This window comes from Gallus gallus, chromosome Z, assembly GCF_016699485.2.
Source record: "Gallus gallus isolate bGalGal1 chromosome Z, bGalGal1.mat.broiler.GRCg7b, whole genome shotgun sequence".
In the NCBI taxonomy this organism is placed as follows: Eukaryota; Metazoa; Chordata; class Aves; order Galliformes; family Phasianidae; genus Gallus; species Gallus gallus.
In genome coordinates this window covers 44,589,071-44,612,641 of record NC_052572.1, presented here as the reverse complement: position 1 = coordinate 44,612,641, position 23,571 = coordinate 44,589,071, and the positions used below count along the sequence as shown (strand labels likewise).

At 38.8% G+C, this 23,571-nt stretch overlaps 1 protein-coding gene across 12 annotated transcripts in view; it reads left to right on the top strand.

The window, feature by feature from the left end:
- DIRAS2 (DIRAS family GTPase 2) overlaps positions 1 to 22,397 on the top strand; it is a 70,314-nt gene extending 47,917 nt beyond the window's left edge. For 2 of the 12 annotated variants that reach the window (XR_006932431.1, XR_005843195.2), the window contains exons 3-5: positions 15,818 to 15,880; positions 18,154 to 18,263; positions 18,791 to 22,397. Coding sequence is in view for 2 of the 12 variants with exons in the window: in XM_046905660.1 (XP_046761616.1) it covers positions 18,830 to 19,429 (600 nt within the window). In the remaining 10 variants the exon portion in view is untranslated. Of the gene's footprint in view, positions 1 to 3,859; positions 4,151 to 4,674; positions 4,764 to 15,817; positions 18,264 to 18,790 lie in introns of those variants that run through there. The other 10 variants (XR_005843196.2, XR_006932433.1, XR_005843194.2 and 7 more) reach the window with 10 other exon arrangements.
- The last annotated feature ends 1,174 nt before the right edge of the window (positions 22,398 to 23,571 follow it).

Sequence of the window (23,571 nt, the reverse complement as noted above, 5' to 3'; positions counted from 1 at the left end):
GCATTCAACCATTAGGCAGCTTACTAAGGAAGTCTCTTGTTCATATGCAGTACAGAAACACAAAAATCATGTAGCTTGCATGAGGCTTTTATTGGCAATGTTACTTTAATGGAAATAGTCTCAAAGGGCTTAGTACTCTTGCCCTCTCCACTTTCCATTGCACCAAGCAATGCATGGAGCAAGCTGTATTTTGGGGCTTTACCACAGAGGTCCTTGGGGAGGGGCAGTTCTTCAGTGTGAACAGCATTGTGAGGGCACTAATAAAACAGGACTGACTGCATGTCAGGCTGAAGGATTCAGTGTTGCTTCTGTGATCCCTGTAGCTCTGCTAACCACAAACCCATAAGAGGCACTGAGGTGCAAACATGGCTGCACGGCTTCCTCTGTGGGGCTGCATCCCCTCTGCCCAGAGCTAGCACCCAACACAATGCAGTGTGCTTCCCACAGCCTGGGGTGGGGAATTTCGTATCTTGCTGTTACTGGCTTGGGTTAGGCCTTTGGAATTTGCTGGGATTACACTGTATTTACAGTGAGGTGAGGCACAACCAGGATTTCCCGAGCGTGCACAGCCTGGAATACCTAGATAAGGCCGTTGAATGCAACAGTGTTACAAAGCCCACAGAGCCATAGCTGAGGGCAGAAGTTACCATGTTCATTTTCAGCATTGCTAGGAAGGGAAATCTCACACCAAAATCTGAAAGCAATGCCTTCTATTTTACTATGTTGACCCACAGTGTCAGAGGCAGATGGTGGTGGTACAGAAGTAGAGGCTGAACCTTTCTACCAGTATTCTCTTACATTTTGTTTCAGTGTGACAGCTGGCAGCAGAGGGGCAATCTGACAAAATGACATCTGACATGGAAGTGCGTGTGAAGCAAAGGTGTGTCACTGAATTCCTTCGTGCAGAAAAAATTGCACCCACTGACATTCATCCACACCTGCTGAATGTTTATGGAGACCAACCGTTGGGTGTGAGCACAGTGAGGCAGTGGGTGGTACATTTCAGCAGTGGTGTTGTGGTTTTGTGGTTTTTGTTGTGGGTATTCCACATCAGAACATCATGTAACACAGCAGGAGTTAAAGAGTTAATGTTCTGGTTCCGTAAACTGCCTTTTTTGGGCATTTTGGGTTCTCAGAGGGGAGGGGAGGAGCGGCATTCCCGGAGGACTTTGCGCGTAGAAGAAGAAAGGTCGAGTTCCTGGGAGGACATGAGCCACTCTCTCTCTTTGTTGACTCTCAGTTTGCCATGGAGAAAAGCATGTGGTTACCCTGCAGTCTAGAGTAAGATCTTAGCGTTGGACACTTTTTATCTCTCATTCTGTTTGATTTTGTTGGATTTAGTAAATTACCATTCCTCCTCAGATTGTTGCCGTTGTTTTTGTTTGTTTGTTTGTTTTTTAGACCTATTTGCTATCTCCCTACCCTTCACCCTCTCCCACTCTCACAGTGCGCATGGCCTGCAAATGCGTTGCCTTGTTAGTCCCAGGGCTGAGGCCAGTTGGGCCACAAAATGGCTAGTACTTTTTTTTTCTCCTCTCTTTTGTCTCCTTCCGGGCTTGTGCCCCTGTCATGGACAGATCTAGAGATAACTCTGTGTCAAGTGGTGACAGTAGCAGTGGGTCACCTCCACTGGTACACATTTTCCCATGCGCAGTTTGCAGGCTATTGTTCATCACAGGCAAAAATGTGTAGCAAATGCTGGTGACTATGCTGAAAAGTAGTGCTTTGTAGCAAGAATGTACTCTATCAATCAGCATTAATGTGCTCTGTATATCTGTTGTAATTTCCGTAGAAATAAATAGGAAGCATTACTTCTGCTGCAGCCTATGTCCTTTGCAGGGCTTTACAGTGCAAGCCTAACACTGCACTTATGCTCAGAAAAATCTCACCATGATTGCAGTGGGATGTGTCTGCCAATGAGAGAACTCTTTATTTCGGACATGTTAGTAGAATTACAGCAGTCTACACTGATAGTTGTAATTGAAGTAAATTGTATTTCAGAAAGGATCAGGATTTTGAAAGATGCGGTCTTGAAGGCTTGAACATTTGTCTTTTTGGGATACAGTTCAAGAATTGAAATCTCCCTGACTAGTAATGTAAATTGAGTGAGTGAAAGTTGTGGCAAATGGTGACTCTAATGCTCATCAGATGCTTCTAACACTTTTCAGGCAAGTTAAAAGACACACTGGTAATTAGGGTACACTTGCTGAGGTCTGAGATCTGCTACCTGGAAATCACTGAGAAGCTGTATTTTTTGTAGCTTCAGAAGCATTCTGTAGACTCTGGGAGTAAGCAGAGCCAGGCCCTGCATGCATACTGCCATGGGCAGCACCAGGAAAAAGCCAAATCCTTGTCTAATATTACACAGTCTGTAGATTAACCTTTGCTTTGTTGCAGTAATTGCAGTCTTATAATAACTCGACTTTCTGCTTTCAGTATACTAATTAGCCAATCCTCTGAGCACACAGAATTAGATTCTTGTTGTGGTAGGGCTGTGATGGCAGGCTGCTCTAGTAGGCCTGTGGTAGTTGGGACAAGGCTGGGCCCATGCCTGCTGCCTGGCGGCCTGCACAAGAGTCAAGACTGGTCTGTACTAGACCTGCACCCAGTACAAATCATTCCTTAGGGCTAGAAGGACAGATCATCCAGCAACCTAATGCTCTTCGACATCTGCAAAAGACACGTTAAGGAAAAACCTCTTCATTCCTGTGTCAAGAAAAACTATGAACATGATGTATGAATGTTTCATGAAAACTAGCAAAACAAAGCCTCTCTTTACCAAGAGTAGCATTTAACCCCACCAGCTGTTGTGAGCTTACTGCTCAACCCTTGGTTCCCTCCACAGACACAGCAAGCCTAAAAATCATATACTCTCCATACCACTATGGACCACTATATAACCTGGTGCTGGATGCCACCTATCCCTGCAGGGCAGCTTCTTTTCCCCACCAGGCTGGCAGCTTGGCTCAGCTATGTGTGCAGGCTGAGAGAAACTGTGGTGCCACAAGGCTGTGAGGTGCCATCACCCCACACCATCCCTCGGTCACACAAAGTTACCTGTGACCCATATGAGGAAGTGTTCAGACATCTCCCCCTGGAGCCCGCTTCTACTGTGGGGAGAGAAAGCTTTTCTGAGCATTGCTACAAGGTGATTTGGATATAAACAGCTGAAGGAGGCATTATAACTTGTCTTTGGATTTTTCATTAAAAAAAATTGCAATTCAAGTTAGAAAAATGAATGTGCTTGCTCACTTTTCATTTGACTGTAAAACCCAAGAAAATGATCTTACTCTGCTGTCAGGAAAACACATAGTAAATTTATCTCATCTGCTTCCGGTGACTGAAATGTTGCAGGTCTCTGTTGGATAGCACCTGCTTTTAGAGCATGTTTTTAACACTTCATTTCTACTGTATTTTTGCAAATAAATATTGAACCTAAAAGACAAATTTCTCAGCTAATATAAATCAGCAGAGCTCCATTGATTTGGATGGAGCTGTGGTGATTTAGGCCCCCTGAGGATTAGCCTAACCAAAGGCTTTGTAAGCTTTTTGAAGTTAAAGGAGTGTAAAGGAGTGAGCTTGCTCCATATTTAGCTGCTGGGGAAAACAAAAGACAAAACAAAACAAAAAGGTATAAGATGGTAGAAGATTAGTGTAAACTACAGTTTTAACTACTAAATATTTGGAAGGCTTGAAGTTTAATTGTAAAAATGCACTGCATTTGGGGAGAATGCCAGAAATTTATAGCCCATGTAACACATACATCCATATACATATTCCACAGTTACACAGTAGGTGGCAGTTAAAAGCCTAGATGAGCCGTGCAGTCGCCATTTAGGCAGCAGCACCAGCAGAGGCTGGAGCCAGTCCATCTGTAACAGCAGAAAGCAGGAGTGAGGCTGCAGCCCAGCCAGCAGCAGCAACCACCTGGCCCCAGCATCCGGGGAGAGTTCAGAGCCACAGCCTCTGGCAGGCAGCAGGCAACGGGCATCACAGGACACAAGGCAGAGGAGGAGAGGATAGAGCTATAGCCCTGCGACTGAAATGCACTCTTTCCTAGTAGAGAAAAACCCACAGCAGAGAGTGTGAGCAGCTGGTGTGATGACAGGCAGAAACTGAAGAGCTCTTGAAGCCTTCTCTTCCTTCACAGGTAATTTTCTTTCCATCACTTATCTTCATTGCCTTATACATAAACATAGCTTTGCAAGGAGTGTAGAGGTTCTTTTTATCTTCTCTGACCAAAATATCCACAGTCCTCATTCAGGAAAAAATTTCAGTAGAGTTTTGCATGAGTTACAACTGCAAGATCTGATCCAAGTCATTACCATAGGTAGAGAATATGGCACGTTCCATGCTGGGGCTGATATGGAAGCCAGAAACCCGTCGCATGCATACTGACCAGCTTAAAAGCACTGTTTTTCTGTTTATTGGGATGCTAGTCATGGCTTAATCACTTTTTATTTTTTTTTAACTGCCTTTTGTTAAAACTAAATGTGCTGAATTTTACCCTACTTAGACCACTGCCACTGCAGTGGTGTAAAGAGAGGGTTTTTTTATTTTCTTTAAAAATATATCTGTAAGTTAAAGCTACATTTTTCCTTATGTGAGGAAAGAATACAAAAATGTTGTGGGTTTCCTTGAAACAAACACAACTTTTCAACATTCGTCTTCCAGGTGAAAAAATATTTTGTTTGCTGTGTAGATTGTGCTGTTCTCAGCTGAATGGATGAAAATAAATCATGAGGAGCTATTCTCAAGTGTCTGTAAGTGACATGAATTCAGAGCTGACAACACTTCCTCTCTTGGTGTCTCCCCTGTAAAATGGGGGGTGTTCTGTATGCTGCAGCCTTCAGTCACAGCTGGGTGAGCTCAGGCTGAGCAAAAAGATTTGAAGAATTTCATTTTAAAATAATTCTCTGAATCTCTTGTTTTTATGTGTGCTTGATCATACATGGATGTGTAATGCCTGTTTATGAATGCACACACTTGCATTTGTGTGATGTGCGCACTCACATACCTTTTCATATAAATGAAGTTGTTACAACTGATTGCTGTTTTACTTTTCCCAGAGTTTATACTTTATTGTACCTGGAATGTTTTCAGATCCTAAAAAGGTTAATTCTGGGTCAGATGGTTATTTTGGCTATCATTTTCCCCCTTTTCTGACTTCACTCCAGTTTCAGGAGCTTCCTGCAGTAGGGACCCAGCTGTGCTTACCAAAAACAGTAGAGCCTAGTTCACATGGAATGGCATCTGTGCCGTTGTTCAGGGATTATGAAATAGCTTCAGGTTTCACAATACCTCTTACATTGCACAGTGCATTTGTACGGTTTTGCATGAAGAGCTGCCCAAACATGAAATAAGTTCAAATATGTAACTGCAAATCAATGGTCCCGTGGAACTGAAAGTCTGGGAAAATGATTGCAATATACAGCAGTCTTAATCCTTGGGAAAAGCAAAGAACAAATGGGTATGGCACATGCGATGCCCATCTTCAAAAAGGGCTGGAAAGATGATCCTGGTAGCTACAGTCTCCCTTTGGTGCCAGGGAAGGTTATGGAACGGGTAGTCTCGGGAGCCATCATGGATCAATTAGAGGTCAACCGGGGATCAGGCCCAGTCAGCATGGGTTCATGAATGGTACATCCTGTTTGACAAACCTGATTTCGTTCTATCACAAGGTGACCTGTTTAGTGGATGAAGGTAAGGCTGTTGATGTGGTCTACCTGGACTTCAGTAAAGCCTTTGACACTGTCCTCCACAGCGTTCTTGTGGAGAAGCTGGCTGCCCACGGTTTGGACGGGCATATGCTCTGCTGGGTGGAACACCAGCTGAGTGATTGAGTGAAAAAGAGATTATGATATTGTTGCCTTCAATGGCAATGAATTGGATTTGACATTCCAGAAAGTCTCTTTCAATGCCAAATACCGTCTTCGCCATTCACTGGATGTTGCCTGCCCTGAAAAATCTCTTTGCAAATTGGTCAGACTCTCCGAAGTATAAATTGAAACACAGTATATTTTCTTTCGTCTTTCTGAGAAAACAAGCAAAAATACTAATTACCGTATAATTCTTGATATGAGTATCAAAAGAAGAAAGCAAAATGTCAAAAAAAATGGATGTCAGTGTGTGACAAACATACTTTCCCACTCACAGTGAAGTTAGGAGCACTTCATCTTGTGTAAATTCGAGTTGAATGTTAGACTTATGTTTATGAGATCAAATAAGCCTTTGATTCCTCTGACTGTGCAGAGCTGCAGTACACTGTGGCAGTGAAATACAGTCTTCCTCGCCATGACTTCAAGTAATGGAATTGGTTTAAGGTGATTCAGGATAGATGTCAATGAAATCCTCACAGACTTTTAACGTATCTCTGTTTAAAATCTGTATGTAGGCAACCAGTCATATGAAAAGTGCAAATACATTCCTGGCTTACTGATGTTTCCCTTCTAATAAAAGTTCAGTAGTTCTACCTTAAAGTGAATGTGAAATTAGGAAAAAGAAATTACTGTCTTCTTAATTTTTATATACTTCTCTCAAAATATAGACTACCAACTTTGGTCTGTTTTGAAAAAGTAATATGTGTAATCAAATACTGGCTAACACAAATTGCTAATATATTCAATAAAAAGCATTACAATTTTCTTTAGGTGCTTAAACATTAAATGCAGACATGTGTTACTGAGAAAGTACTTTTTATATTTAAAATATAGACTTCTATAGTTTTGCACACTGCTACAAGGAAAAGAAACATGAATTGAAAGTAAACTACTCGTAAGGATAAGTGTACATTTTGTTACTTCAGAATAGAAAGGACAGAAACTTGGGAAAATGATTTAACATGAGTATGAAATCGCTTTCCTGTTTAAAAGTAACGCAGCATTTCGGTAACAAAAGTATTCAGTTTTGTGAACATCCTGAGGTGCAGATTGGCAAAGTAATTGTTAAAGAAAATACACTTTACAGTAGGGAAATATATATATAGGTATGTATAGTATATACACACATATATACACATAGTATAGTACATATAGTATAGTACATATAGATATATGCATATACATATGTATAGTATGTATATATATTACATATATATACACATAGTGTATATACATATATACACTAAAGAATATGCTAAAGAATATATGTATATAATATATACACATATATAATAAAGAAAATATACTTTATAGTAGGGAAATATATGTATATATGTAGTATATATATGTATATATAGTATTTATATAGTGTATATATATACATATACTATATAGTGTATGTATAGTATATGTACTATATATATATTATACATATATGTATATAGTTTTGTGAACATCCTGAGGTGCAGATTTGCAAAGTAATTGTTAAAGAAAATACACTTTACAGTAGAGAAATACATATATATATACCATATATAGTATATATACTATTACATATATATACTATGTATATGCAATATATATACTATATATGTAGTATATATACTATACATATACTATATATATACATATATACATATATATGTTACAAATATATGTATATATATTATATATAGTATATAATATATATATTATAAATATAATATATATTATATACATATAATATATTATACTATATTATATATATAGTATATATACTATTACATATATATACTATGTATATGTAATATATGTAATATATATGTATTTCCCTACTGTAAACTATATTTTCTTTAATAACTACTTTGCAAATCTGCACCTCAGGATGTTCACAAAATTATATATATATACACACACATATATATATAGTATACATAGTATATATACATATATATACTATATATATTTCCTACTACATTAGCAAATGGCACATCATAGACAGCAAATACATTGTTGTGAAAATTTTGAAACCACTATCAGAAATCTTTATTTTTTTGTCACACCCCACATTTGTACTTTGCTGCTTTCCAAACTTTTTGATTTGCAGACAATTTGTGGTGAAAGCATAGGCTTCTTCATAGCACATGGAACCTACTGAAAACAGAACTGCACTCTATAATCATTTGTCAGGTATCCTTTCTGGTCCTGAAACCAACTGTATTAATCTGTTCACAAGTTCTTGCCTAACAATTGCAAAATGTATTTCATTGACTGGTAGTGTTTTTGGACAGCATGCTATGCAAGGCATGGACTGCAAAGCAGATAATGATACCCTTGGTTAGATCTAATCCACATTGTTTTGAATGGGAAATTATTTAGTCTGTGTTAGAGTATCAGAACTATCTTGGTAGTCAAGATAGCGATCACTACATGTATGGCAAGAAAAGGCAACAATAGGAGCTATATACTCTTGAACATGTCATCAGCCCTTGATCTTTGATGATGCTGCTTTTACAGAAGTGTTGTTTAAACAGTCTCAAGTTTATGCAAGGGAATTGAGGACTAAGGAGGAAAGGCAAAAGGGCCATTGGTCTTCGTATGGTTTTTTTACTGAACAGAAACAGTCTTCCAAGAGCATGCAGTCTTATGTGTAAATTTGTGGATTTATATGCCCATGTTTTTATCATGAACCTCACAATATATGGGAACTAACATCCAAAACATTTAGAGCCAAATGTTTACTTGAGAAATTTTGATTTTTATTATTTATTTTGTGTGTGTGTGTGTGTGTGTGTGTGTGTGTTCATATTTTTCTAACTTTCTCCATTCAGGAAAACTTTTAGCCCACTCATCTTTCTGTTAGATACAGAAGAAAAAGTTACTTTTTGAGGGGTAGTGGACATCTAGAGAAGATCACCACAGTGTATGAAGTCATACATCATTTCCAGAAAGCATTCTGCTCTTAAAAAATGGACTGAGAGATGAGACTTAGCCTTCAACCATGCAAATATTTGTGTGAGTGGAACATTTCAATGAAAAGTTGTACAGCTCTATCCAAGGCATTATGGGTTGACAAGTTAATATATAAAATTGTAATTTTTTCTTTAGTAAGATGAATGAAATCTATGGTAAACTGAACAAAACTCTAGCTGTTGTGCCTGGGGAGAAAAATCAAATAAAAGCATATCAGTCCCGTAGTGATTTAATACCATGTTGTTATCTCAACATTTTTATTTCTGTGTGTGAATTAACAAATACCCATCTGTGTATATGCAATACCTCTAAAATTTCTCAGTGACATTTGTCTCTAAGCACTTAAAATATTAACATACTGCTTTACCAAAAACCTCAATAGATAAATAAATCTAAAAGTAGTTCCAGTTAAGTCAAGTATCTAACATGCCAAAAGTCAAGATGAATTCAAACAGAACTTGAGTGTAGATACTCCCTATTTTTTAATTTTAAGATTACCCAATCCAGTAACTGAAAAGTGACAACCAGGAGAACATCAGTCCACCCTTGGTAAACTTTTCATTTGGTATCATTACTGTTTGTGCAAGTGAGGTCTTGAAGATCTTAAAGATCTCTGGCACTGCATAAATACATGGAGCAAAATGCAGTATATTGTTTTCTTGAAATTATGTAACTGATTTCTTTGCATTTCAAGACTTCATTTTGCTATGGTCCAAAATACTTCCCTATAATTTTTTCTTAGAGAGGTATTTAAAAAGTTGTAACAATTATGAGTAAATAGTGTTTTATGTAATTTTACTTAATCTATTTTTTTAACGTTATCCAACAATCTGCTAACTGTGTACAAAATTATCAGACTTAAACTCAAGTGCAAGGAATTCATGAAGTTATAAATAAACATTTTGAAAATAAGCCAAGATTTTTAAACTGAAATTTTGATTCAGGAAACAGTTTTTCTCTGAATGTCAAGTAATTTTTATTAACTTTATTATATGGTTAATCCATGCATAACTATTCGTATTGTTGTTACTTGGCCAGTTGACCTCCTATTTTATGTAAATGTAATGCAAAAATAGAAGGTGTTTTGAATAGATGCTTATCTGTGACCAAGGCTGCACTGAAGTATCAACAAAAACATGAACAGTACAAAAATATTCATCTCTGCTTACAAAGATAGCAAGAACAACATCTGCCTGAAAACCAGAGCTGACATAAATCCAGTGTTACAATGTTCATGCAGTGAAGAAATCACAATTTATACCAGCTGATCACCAAGAAGCATGCTTTCAAAGAACATTTTGTTCAGCATAGTTCCATATGCACTCGAACCTCATGTTGCAATGACAAGCTGTTATAAATGCCTTTTGAAGCTGTTTAGTTTTCAAATATGTCGAGATTTTTTCATTGATAAGAAAGTCTAAGCAAGCACAGAGAAGAGAAAAGAATGGAAAATACAGTATTGCATTAAAAGATGGAATTACCAGTAGTATAAAATCCCCATTCTGTAAGTCTATATTCATTGGCAAACATCGTGATAATACTCCCACAGAAAGACTTTTCTGTAGACATGTAAAAAGTCCTTCCAGAGTCCTTTTTCTCTCTTCATTCATAATGCTTATCTTTTTCAGCTTTGAGATCACCATAAACTATGCTCAAATCCACCATATCTCTAACAGCATTTTCTACTATTGTCCACCTACCATCATGTATCATTGCAAAGAGGTATCACCGCTACATAGCCTTATGAACTGTTATTTTACATTGATGTAAGGTTTTGAACCAAATGCATTGCTGAAATTTAATTGGATTTTCATCATAACTATGAGAATACAGGAACATTTCCCTGGGCTTAATGAATAAATAAATAAATAAATCGGACTGACATGAGATGATTTTGCCTGAGGAAAAATAGCTTTCAGGAAATTAATACAGAGCATCTGACAAATGTACTGTATATCAAACTGACATCTCAGTAGGTTGTCATTAGAGCTCAAGAACTGGGTCAAAGTCTCTGGCTCCAGATAACAAATGTAGGATCAGATTTTTTTATAAAAATGAATGTTGCCCTAAAACATGTAGCCAAAAAATTTCAAAGAAATTTGCAACGTGACTTTGCATGAATTTCTAACAATGCAACATGGTAAAAACATGTTGTAACAAAACCAAAACTGTGATAGATCTGGAGTGAGTATCTTTCTTAACTGCTTTCAGTTATGAAGGAGAAGGATTTTGCCAGCACCGATGGTCTATATGATCATAGAATCATCAAACCATTGCGGTTGGAAAAGACCTCCAAAATTATCAAGTCCAGCCCTCAACCCATTACCACTACACCCACTAAATGCTACATCTGCATGTTTCTTGAATGCCTCCTGGGACAGTAATTCCACTACCTCCCTGGCAGCCTGTTACAATAATTGACTGCTCTTTCTGAGACCGTTTTTTTTTTTAATATCCAACCTAAAAATCCCTTGGCGTATCCTCATTCAGTTGATAGATGCCTGGCAGAAGAGTCCATCTCCAATCTCACCACAACCTCCTTTCAGGTAGTTTAGGTAGAGAGCAGTAAGGTCTCTCTTGAGTCTCCTCCAGACTGAACAATCCCAGTTCCCTCAGCTGCTCCTCGTAAGACTTGTGTTCCAGATCTCTCACCAGCTTTGTTGCCCTTCACTGGACACACACCATGGCCTCACTGTCTTTCTCGTAGTGAGAGGACTGAAACTGAACACAGTACTCAAGGTGTGGCCTTATTTGTGCTGAGTACAAAAGGATGATTACCTCCCTGCTTCTCCTGCTGGCAACACTATTTCTGATAGAACCTAGGATGCCATCTGGGCACTCTGTTGCTCGTGCTCAACTGACTGACAACTAATATCCCAAATTGTTTTCCTGCGCACAGGTTTCCAGCCACTCTGCCCCAAGCTTGTTGTGCTGCATGAGGTTTTTGTAACCAAAGTGCAGGACCCAGCACTTGATCTTTTTTAACTTCATCTCCTTGGTCTCAGCTCAGCAATCCATCCAGTCCAGATCCCTCTGAAGGACTTTCCTACTCCCAGGCAGACTGGCATTTCCCCTCAGCTTGGTGCCATCTTCAAATTTACTGAGGGAGCATTCAATACCCTCATCCAGATTATCCATAAAGTCATTGAACAGGACAGGCCTCAGTATCAACTCCTGGGGAACACAACTCATGACTGGTTGCCAGCTAACTTTAACTCCATTCATCATCACTTTCTTGGCCCAGCCCTCCAGCCAGTTCTTTACCCAGTAAAGCATATATCTGCCCAGGATATAAGCTGCCAGCTTCCTCAGGAGAATACTGTGGGAGAGTGTTATAGGCTTTGCTGAAGTCTAGGTAGACTATGTCAACAGTCTTTCCCTCATCTACGAGGTGGGTCACCTGATCATCAAAGGAGATGACATTGGTTAATCGGGAACTGTCTCTCATGAACATGTTGGCTGTGACGTGCAGAATCAAACTCTATAACCACAAAGTAGTTACAGAATCAGCATGTTTAATCAACGCTGCGCAGATGCCGGGTGCAAGGGGGATAGCTCCTCCTAACTTGCACACCGTAGGACAACAGCTTGGTACAGATATAGGCAGAAATAATAGATAATCAATGATTTTCCCAGAATTTGTATACATATCCATTGTATTTCCAAGGATACCTTAGCATATGGTCCCTCCCCTTTGTGCATATGTTGTGAGCAGTGGGGTTCTCCTCCTGGTGGTCATGGGATGAAGGTCCATTTTCTTCCTCACAAAGGCTCGTAGTCTTCCTCGCTGTAAACTTCTGACCCTGCGGGAGGGGTAGCCACTGAACCAGTTCTACCTTGCATCTTATCACCTCCTCGCCGGGTGTCCTTGAGCTGTTCTCAAACTTCTATCTTTATCTCTTCCACCACCCACATTGTCCTAATCCCAGCTTGTTACTATCCCATTCTTCTAGAGGCCTCTGCATATTTACTTCTGTAAGCTATCTCTAACTCTCTTTTACCCTTTGTTTCTGCTGACCCTTTCTTACTGAACCCTTTCTTACTCTTCAGCTGTGCCTGATTCCCCAGTTGTTCTGCACATGCCATGTGATCACACTCAAGACACTCTGAACCACGATCTTCCCTGCTACAGAGGTCAGGCTGAAAGGTCTGTAGTTTCCTGGATCCTCCTTATGATCCTTCCTTTAGATGGGCTTCACGTTGGAAAGCCTAATTCTAATGTTCTGTCTGTATTCTCATCTGATATTCTAACCTAATTTTACTGTAAGGGGAAGTATATAAGTCAGTTCATTTTCAGATCTTTTTGAAGGTATTTACTATGCAGGAACTCTGGCTCTCTGTCCCTTCTGCAGTGAAAGAGAATGAATGTATTATTAATGCCTCAAATACAAACATAAGAGGCAAGTCATAAATAAAATGAGCAGACAAGTTAGACCAAGAAAATAATAGAATCATAGAATCGTGGTATAGCTTGGGTTGGAAGAGACTCCAAGGATCACCAACTTCCAACCACCCTGCCACAGGCAGGGCCACCAACCTCCAGATCTGGAGGTTATGTCAACAGACCAAGTTGTCCAGGGCCCCATCCAAACTGGTCTTGAATGCCTCCATGGGCAGAGCATCCACAACCTCTCTGGGCAGCTGTTCCAGCATTTCACCACTCTGTCTGTAAAGAACTTCCCCATGACATCCTCTTTGAGCATAAAACCATTCCCTCTTGACCTATCACTGCCTACCCTTGCAAAAAGTTGATTCCCCTCCTTTTTGTAGTCCCCTTTTAAATACTGGAATGCTGCAATGAAGTCTCCTCTCAGCCTTCTTTTCTCCAGGCTGAACAAGCTCAGCTCCCTCAGCCTGTCTTCATAGAGGAGGTGCTCTAGCCCTCTGATCATCTTTGTGACCCTCTTCCAGACCCTCTCCAACAGCTCCACATCTTTCCTGTTTATTGGGCCCCAGATCTGGACATAGTACTCCAGATGAGACCTCATGAGGGCAGAGTAGAGAAGAACAATCAGCTCCCTGTCCCTGCTGGCCGCCCCTCTTCTGACGGAGCCCAGGATACCATTGGCTTTCTGAGCTGCAAAAGCACACTGCTGGCTCATGTTCAGTTTTTCATCCACCTGGACTCCCAGGTGCTTCTTCACAGGGCTACTCTCAAGGAGTTCTTCTCCCAGTCTGTATACACATCCAGGATTACTCCAACTGAAGTGTAAAACCTTGTACTTCACTATGTTTAACATCATTAGGTTCACACAGGCCCATCTTGTAAGTTTTTTGAGATCCCTCTGGTTGGTATCGCTTCTTTCTAATGAGTCACCCGCACCACTCAGCTTGGTGTCATTGGCAAACTTGTGCTAGCAGACCACTTGCAGGAAACAGAGCTAAGTCAACAGAGATATACAAGGATGCACTAACTTTCTGAATTTTGGAAGCGACTAATTAAAGATGAAGAGTTTGGATAAACTGAAGAGTTTAAAATATCTCATGTAAGTGGTAATTAAGTAAGAGCAGTTTTGTTAAACTTGGCACTTCAGAGATGCTAATACATTTTCACTGATGTAATGTGTAAACAAAGCAAAGGAAGCAACTGTGGCCTTATTACACACAAAATCATGAATAAGTCAGTCCTTAAGTGTACAAAACAACTGTTTTCCATGTGCAAAATATGAAATGGACAGATTTGCAAGGTATGGATATTATTCATCTGAAAATTTAGTCTTCTTCCAAGTTCATTTTTCTGTACTCTCATTTATCAGGATACAGAAAACTAAGGAAACAACATAGACTTTACTTGTTTCTCTCATGTGTTTTTGTTAATGTACTTTAGGGAAAGAAAAATCAATACACTTACAGGGCGGAGTAAAACACATGTACAAATTCACTACTGGGTGTACATACACAATAATCACACAGAATGATTTTCACTGCAGGAGAATCTCAGTCCACAGGGAATATAACCATGTAGCAAAAATGATTTATAAGTCTTACTGCTGAGTGCTTTCAAAGCCTTGTTGAGCATTCTGTTTTATTTGCTAAAAAAAAAATAAAAAATATAAAAATAAAAATTATATTGCTATAATTGATGAAAGGACCTGTGCATGGGGCAGACTAATAATATCTTGCACCAACCTAGGATGAGTGCTGCTGGAAACATGGGGAACAACTCTACAGAAAAGGTCCTAGAACCTTGATAGGTAGCAGAATGAGTAGGGAACAGCAGTGACCTTGGAGCATGTTGAGTTAGTCCCAGTACAGGAAACAGCAAGATCACCCAGATGGTCAAGGCTGGAGTACTGTCATGCTCTGCTGGCTGAGGGACCAGCTGTGGTTCAGCACAATGGACTATGCAGTAGCCTCCTCAAAACTTACAGGGAGGCCATCAAGAAGCTGGAGTAAAGATCTTTACAGCAAGGAATGGTGGGAGGAGAAGACGAGATATGAAATGAAGCACAAGAATTTCACATTAGATAGAAGGCAGAAAAAAAAATTACTCTGAGCATAATTTAGCAGAGGAACACACTGTCCCAGATAGGCTGTGGGAAATGTTATAAGTTTTCAGGCCGATAATGGAAACAACCTCTGTTCTCATGCCTGACCCCGCTGTGATCACTGGGTTGGGGAGACCTCCTCAGATCCCTTCCAGTCCGAATTATCCTATCGTTCTACAATCACTTCTGAAGCCAGTCTGTAAAATCTCCCTGACCTGTTAGTATGCTGTTCTTCCCACTGTCAAGTTTTCCCATTGTCCAAAGTGAACTCTTCCTCTTGCAATTTAAACTCATTAATTCCTTTTTTTGTTTGTTTGTTTGTTTATTTTCCCCACTACAGATATATACTCTGCCTCCTTGCAAAAAACTGAATTTGTATTTGAAGACTATTACTATGTCATTCCAGGTTCTCTTAGAGGCTTTTCAGATGCTTAATACTTTTTGCCATAAATGTCACATTTCAGTTTGTTCTAACTTTTGGGTAATCATGTGTGCCAGCTTTCCTGAAGATTTGTGAGGATACTTCAAGCAAGCAGTTTAACATATCAGCAGTACACTAAGGTAGTTTCTTTAATTTTACTTTTCTCCCATAGTATTTTGCTGCTTTTCATAGTCAGATGTATTTTTCTCTCATTGTCCTGTAGTTCCTAGGCTTCACGTTATATCACTGTGCAACATTTGAGCTACTTTAGAGGTTAAATAACTGTTTTTTTTCCCTCTTGCCTTCTTGTTCATAGAAATTACAAAATTGTAATTCTCATATTAGCTCATTCTCTGTGGTCACCTATGACTCTAAGCTGCATGACTGTTCTCAGTTTGCATGTCTACACCTGTTTCAGGCAAAAGTTTATTCTCAGTGGCATAGATTCCTGCTTGCTTCCTCTGTTCTCATTTCTTGCTAGCTACTTCGATTTCATTTATTTTCTCAGCAACCTGAGCTGTTTGCCCATTTTCCTTTTTCCTCAGAGGTCTTTCCCTCTTATGTAAAAACATACACCATTTTCTGTTACAATTCCATTCCCTGAATTCTGTTGTCAGAGAGAAACAATTTTGCTTCATTGCCTCAGGATTAACACCCTTATTTATTAGTCTTTCCTGTATTTAAACTGGTCTCTGAGAGTGACAGTGACGGTAGCATAGGAGGGATGGAAGGGCAAAGCTGCCTTCTGTCTGAAACCAGGATGGGTGGGCAGAGCTGTCACAACTCTTCACTATGCCTCTGGATCAGCATCCCCAGTTGCACTGGTTATTCTGCCTACAGTGTGGCAGATGAGAAAATTTCCAACACATTGTATAAAGATAGATGTTTTCAGCTTACTCAGACGTAAGAATTAAGATAGAATGGGCCTGGACAAGAAGGAGAGCAAAATCAGAGTATGCTTGAACAGCAAAATGAAGACATTAGTGCAGCATGGGTAGGCATGGCTTTAATCTAACTGGCACAGGTAGAGATAGCATTGAAGATGAGGAAGCATAGAATTCAGCATGAGCTGGCAACTGATGTAAAGCTGTGGGGGCTGTACATCTGTACCACTACAACAACACTGCTATTCTTCCCCTGCTAGACAAATAATTAGTAACCTAAAATTCTGTTCCACAACACAACCACTCCTTTAGCTGCTGTGAAGAAATAGCTTCAAGGCTTTCCTTACCCAGTAAAGAAGCCCTTTGAGTTGTTCTGGACTAGCTACTACCTAGGCAACATTTACTTCAGTCACTACTGGGGGGACTTGGACAAGGGAATGGTATTTCACTTACAGCCTTCCCTAATAAATCAGTTCATTTTCCTCTGAACAAATAAGTGTGCAACAAATGATGCAGTCTGTCCTGCATACTTATAAAACACTATATCTAGCTCTGGCCTGAAAAGTGTGGGTATCCTAGACTCTCTTTACCTCTTGTGGTCCACTTGTTTAGTGTTTATTTACTTAAATCTCACAGAGCAAAAAGGACACTTGTACATGCTGCATACGTAATGAACTGTTCCTAGTATAAAAATGAATTCTTTTTCACATTTATTTTAATTAATTCTAACCTAACTATAGCTTGCAACTCTGGGAGAGCCTTATCGGTTTCATTCAATAATAATGACAATGTTTGTAGTCCTAGTGTTTAAAATTAGTTTTTGTCAACTGTCATTTGCTTCAGGTTTCACAGTGAACACTGACACATGCTTTTGCTGTACCTAACAGTATGCACTTAAAATGTTGTGAAGATGCCTGCACAACCTTTCTGATAAGTTTAGCAAATATAATCTACTGCAAAATAAACATCAGAATGAAAAAGTGATCTGAACATGGACTACTTCAGTTTATCAAACATGACATGAAATGAAAAGGGAAAAATGCATCAAAGTGGGCCAAACATTCTCAAAGTGTTAAAAAGAAAGCATACTTTATGCTATTGCTGATTAATTATAGAATTGTAGAATGACAGAATCCTTAGAGTTCGAAGGGAACTTTAAAGTCCCTTCTCTCAGTCCAGCTCCCTACAGTGAACAGGGACATGCACTGCTAAATCAGTTTGCCTAGGGATGATCCACCATCGCCTTGGAAGTCTCCAGGAACAGGGCATCAACCACATCTCTCAGAAACCTGTTCCATTGTCTCACCACCTTCACTGTAAAAGACTTTTTCCTTACATCTAACCTAAATCTATCCTCTTGAAGCTTGAAGCCATCTCCCTTTGTTCTGTTACCACAGACTCTGCTAAAGAGTCTATCCACTTCTTTTCTGTAGCTCCCTTTCAGATACTGAAAGGCCACTACCAGGTCACTTCAGAGCTTTCTCTTCTTCAGGCTGAACAGCTTCATCTCTCTCAGCCTTTTCTCATAGGAGAGCTGTTCCATCCCTTGGATCATTTTTGTGGCCCTCCTCTGGACGTGCTCCAACTGGTCTATGTCTCTCCTGTACTGAGGACTCCACATCTGAATGCAGTACTCCAGGTAAACTGCAGATATATTTCAAAAGTCATGAAGATGTGTTGTCCAGGGGCACTGGAGATAAATTCCCTAGCTACCAAAGAGATGGCATGTTCAGAGCAATGGACTGATAGATGGACGAGATGATCTTAGTGGTCTTTTCTAACCTTAATGATTCAGTGATTCTCTGACTGTTATACACACATGTAGCAGTGTGTCTTAACAATAATTTGAGACACTTTATTGGATACAAAGGAGGAGTTCAGTCTCAGTTCAGCTCAGTTTGTTCAGGACATGGCCATGATGAAATACCAGTTCCCGTATGTAGCTTTTTGCTTTGGTAATGTTAGTCCAGTAGGAATATTACTTAAAATCACAATATTCATTTTAAGTAAGTGATGAAGATAGTCATTTGTTACTTATCCAGGCCAAACTGCAACTCTGCAACATACATAACATCACTTCTACCACATTTATTTCTCTTACTGGGAAAGATAAGTTCAATTACTGAAGTTAACTGCATTAATGTATTTTGTTATTTTCTTTCCTAGATTTTCCCCTCTAGCTGAACAACAGACACACTGAGAAACATGCCAGAGCAAAGCAATGATTACAGGGTGGTTGTGTTTGGGGCTGGAGGAGTTGGCAAAAGTTCTTTGGTCTTGAGATTTGTGAAGGGCACTTTCAGAGAGAGCTACATCCCCACCATTGAAGACACCTACCGGCAGGTGATCAGCTGTGATAAAAGCATATGCACTTTGCAGATAACTGACACTACGGGGAGCCATCAATTTCCAGCCATGCAACGTCTTTCTATTTCTAAAGGACATGCTTTCATTTTGGTTTACTCTATCACCAGCCGACAGTCCTTGGAGGAACTTAAACCAATCTATGAACAAATATGTCAGATTAAAGGTGATGTAGAAAGCATTCCAATAATGCTGGTGGGGAACAAAAATGATGAGAACCAAAATCGAGAGGTAGAAAGCAGTGAAGGAGAAGCTACAGCCAAGAAGTGGAAGTGTGCATTCATGGAGACCTCTGCCAAGCTGAACCACAATGTGAAGGAGTTATTCCAGGAGCTGTTGAACTTAGAGAAACGCAGGACTGTGAGTTTACAAATTGATGGCAAAAAAAGCAAGCAGCAGAAAAGGAAAGAGAAGCTGAAGGGCAAATGTGTAGTCATGTGAAATTGCACTGACAGGAGTCTGTCATGCATTCTCACCTGTCTGATATTACCCATGTAAAGCCTACACACAGCAAACAACCAGACAAGATTGTATTAATTGGTATCTGTTTTAAAACAAATATTCAGAATTTGAAAAAAAGAAGAGTTACTGTTGTTACTATGAAAACAGCCAACAATTGGAAGAATTGTGCTCTCTAGATACCAGTGAAAAATTCAGGACAAAAAAAGTCATCTTGAGCATACTGTCGGAGACTTAGAAATCAAAATCATGATATTTATATTCTTATGTAACTACAGTGGAAAGCAGTGTACAATGCTATGAAAAAAGAAAAAAACAGGAAAAAAAAAACAGCAAATGCTCATGCTAGGATATGTAACTGCATGCTGGATGAAGTTATCATACCCTTCAAGAATGCTCTGGACAAACAGTTCTGTGCAATTTTCAGTACTGACTGCTGAGGTAGTGTGAATAAAGTAATAAGCTCAGATCTGCCAAATGAACTATTTCTCACCAAAAGGAAGCACAGTTAAAAAAAGTGGAGATTTTCTCTACCTCCCTGAGCGTGACATGTCTTTCCTGTATGATACAGTGTTTGAAATAAAGATGGCGAAAAGCCAGCCTGTGTAGGATTGATGGAGATTTGTCTCCTCAGTACTCATCAAGCCCGTAATGACCTGCAATTTTGACCCCAAGGTATTTCAGAGAAGATGCTTGCTGTTGAGGAACATCAGGATATATAAAAACAGTGTGTACATGGCTACAGGTAACTTCTTCAGGGAGGACTGGCTGGAGAGTCGCCTACAAAGGCCTTTGTTGGAAAGGCTGAGTTCAAGTACTTCTGATGGATAATCTTTCAACTACTCTGTCAGGGGATACATCTCAAAATATTTTAAAGGGGATAAATGCCCAACATGTGAGTTTTGCTGGATATCTCTCTAAGCTTTTTTTTTTTTCTTTAAATAATAGGAATGACTGAAGTTTGTATCCTATTGATAGCAAAGAACATGAAATATAAAAGAAGCACATACATTTCTTAGAGGACAGACAAGAATTGTATAAATACCATTTGCACCTTATAAACTGCTTTGACATATTAAAACAAAACATATTTTTGGGAAACTTCTCTGTCAAAATCATACGATAGGAAAATGTAGTCTAGTACTAGTATTATTAGTATGCATGCTGTTGCATTATAAATGTCTTAGAGCTATTCAAATACAGCATTTACATTGAAAATTGTTACCTTGTTGCTCTCAAAGCTGCTGCTTATCTTCTACCTACTGAAGTGTAGACATTTCATAGGTAGGGTGACAGTTACATGTCTTTGAGCAAGAATTGCTGTTAATGCTGTTTCTAAAGGAGCAGAATTTCTGTCATTCACTCAGAAAAGGTTCTAGCAGCATTATTATCAAGTGTAACCCTCCTATTGATTTCAAAGAAGACAGTTTTTGTGTTTATTTCATTAGAAAAGTGAAGAAGGAAAAAAGGCTAAGACTCTTCCTTAGCAGTAAATTTCTCTCTCTTAAGCAATGCTTCTTCCCCATTAATTCCAAAGCGTTTTATACATAAGACAGAATCATTACCTTAAATTTGCAGGTGGTGAATCTGAGGCACAAAGAGAAGAAGCAAGAGCGCATAGATTACGCAGCAGTGACAGACTCAGGAAGAAAAGCAGATCTCTCCAGTCCCACTCAAGTGCTGTCTGCCTTTGCTCAGACTGCCTCTTCAGATTCTTTGTTTTCAAAATATATAAAGAAGCCTGGTATAGCTTATATGGCTGAGAGCATCTTCTCCTTCTCAGCGTGTCAGTAGATCAAACACTATTTCAGATCAGGGATGCAAAACATTTAAAAGCACTATCTTTAGTACGTGTTTTCTACATGTTTATACATATACTCTGTAAACAAATATACTTATCTTTACTGCACTGGAATCCACTAGCAGAACTGGAAAGTCAAAAGATTGACCACACTTGGGAGTGGTGGGTCATACACAGATTTGAGCAGTACAGAGATCTCCCACTGACACTAACAGACTGGTGCCTAAGGACACTGTGCCTGATCCACTCCTAAGTGGTCAGCGTGGAATAACTACAGAAACAGAAACAAAACAAGGCCATGTAAAGAAACTATCAGTTTAGAATTATTACTTTAACTGGAGGAATTATTTGTATGATAAAGAATCTTGCAGATCTGAATTAGACTCCAAAGGTTATGACTGTAAGTACATTGCAAACTGAAATTCAGATTTTGGCTTTTTTACTGAATGTGCCTCACAGAAAGAAAAAAGTGTATGTAGAAGCAGGAAATATAGCAAGTAGTTGCCAGTTATTAGGCTTACGGACTATTTCATCTAATTCCCAGTTGATTCTTCTCCTGTTACATAATAGACCACGGACTATTTCATAGATTTGCATGTATCAAACCAAGGCCAGTAGAGAAGCAATATTACTCATGGAACATAGACTCAAAAAATAACGTTTTATACCCTTGCATTTTCATCTTAGTTTATACTACTAGATTGTACATATCTTCCATATATGTGTTTAAAACATTTGTTGTGTTATTACTTATCTTTATTTTTTTTTTCCTAATTCAGGAAAAAATATAAAGAAAATACACAGCTTTATTACAAGATTGTTTTCTTTGAGAATGTGATATTCATATAATAATCTATTTAAAACATACAGAAGAGATATGATATATTTGAAATGTAAGATCTGCAGTGGATTTTAGCACCCAGATGTTTAGACAAAATAAGTCTTTACAACGCATGACTTTTGTATGTATAGAAGATGTATTAAATTATGTAGTTATCATGAAAATGTGTCACTGTGATTTCATTAGCAAATATTTTATTCAAAAACTCTGGATATTAAGTTGTTTGTGCCTACAAGCTTCTATGTTTCCAGTGATGTTCTAAACATAAGAAATAAAGTTTTAAATGAAAATATGGTTTGGGAAAAAGCCTTTGTGCCTGTACTGTGTTTCTTTCCTAAGTATATTAACCATACTATTTCTAAAAATGGGAAAGAAAATACTCTAAATCAAAATAGATTCAGACATGTTAGCTAATGTCCTAAAGTCTGCACCTATACAAATTAGAGTCTTGAAAAGTCCTAAGGAGTGGAAGAGTATAGTCTTATTTACTTTTCCTTTATTATAGTGAGACAACACACCTACATGTTCAAAGCAATTGTCTTTCCTCATAAAACAGAATTTATCAGGGGGTGTATATTTAGGCCATCAAAAAGCAAAATGTCTCCGGAAGCTAGTCTATATTCTATTATTGAGTTTTAAATAATGACAGTTATCAACTTGGTGCTTTTGCTCCTGCTACTCCTTTTCTACCAAATGCCTGATGTTTTCACAAAATTCTCTACTATGGCACATTATAGCACCTTTTGGGGGGGGGGGGAGGGGGAAGTATCACAGCTTACCACTTCCTGTAATTCAGAAGTTGTTCAGGTAAATGAAAATTGATAATTTTTGTATGTAATCATTATTCATACTCAGCAAAGAGAGGAATCAACAAACAAACGTGAATACCTAGGCACTTTTATAAGCATTTCAAACATTGAAATATTGAGGATTTAGTGTAAACTTCAAAAAATTTCTACTATTCCTTTCTTTTGTCCTATACATCATTCATGGAGCACCACCCTGGTACTGACACAGCATATCCTGGTACACTGTATGTTCTACATCTGTGCAGGAATTTACACAACATAACTGCTATATAGGTATTTGTCCATCAATTTGTTCACATCAACACCACAATGACTACAGAATTTGCTTGCCTCCCAATTTTTAGTTTCTTTGGTTAAAACTTGTTCCCTTTTAACATTCAGTTATGAATGTTATGAACTTATAAACCCTGTAAGTCACTGGCATTCTAACTACATCTCACCTCATATATATGCTTTCTAATTAATTTTCAAATGTTTCTTTAATGTAGACAATGGTACCTAAAGTGCTGGTGCCACTCTGAGAGTTTTGATTTTTACTACAGTGGGACCTTCTATTAATATTGTAATCTGTTAGGGGGAGGCGGATTCCACCTGTTTAGAAGAGGCAACAGGCTGGCTAACCTAGTGAGGCACACTTTAAACAGAAGGACTTAGGGGGCAGGGTCCACGATGG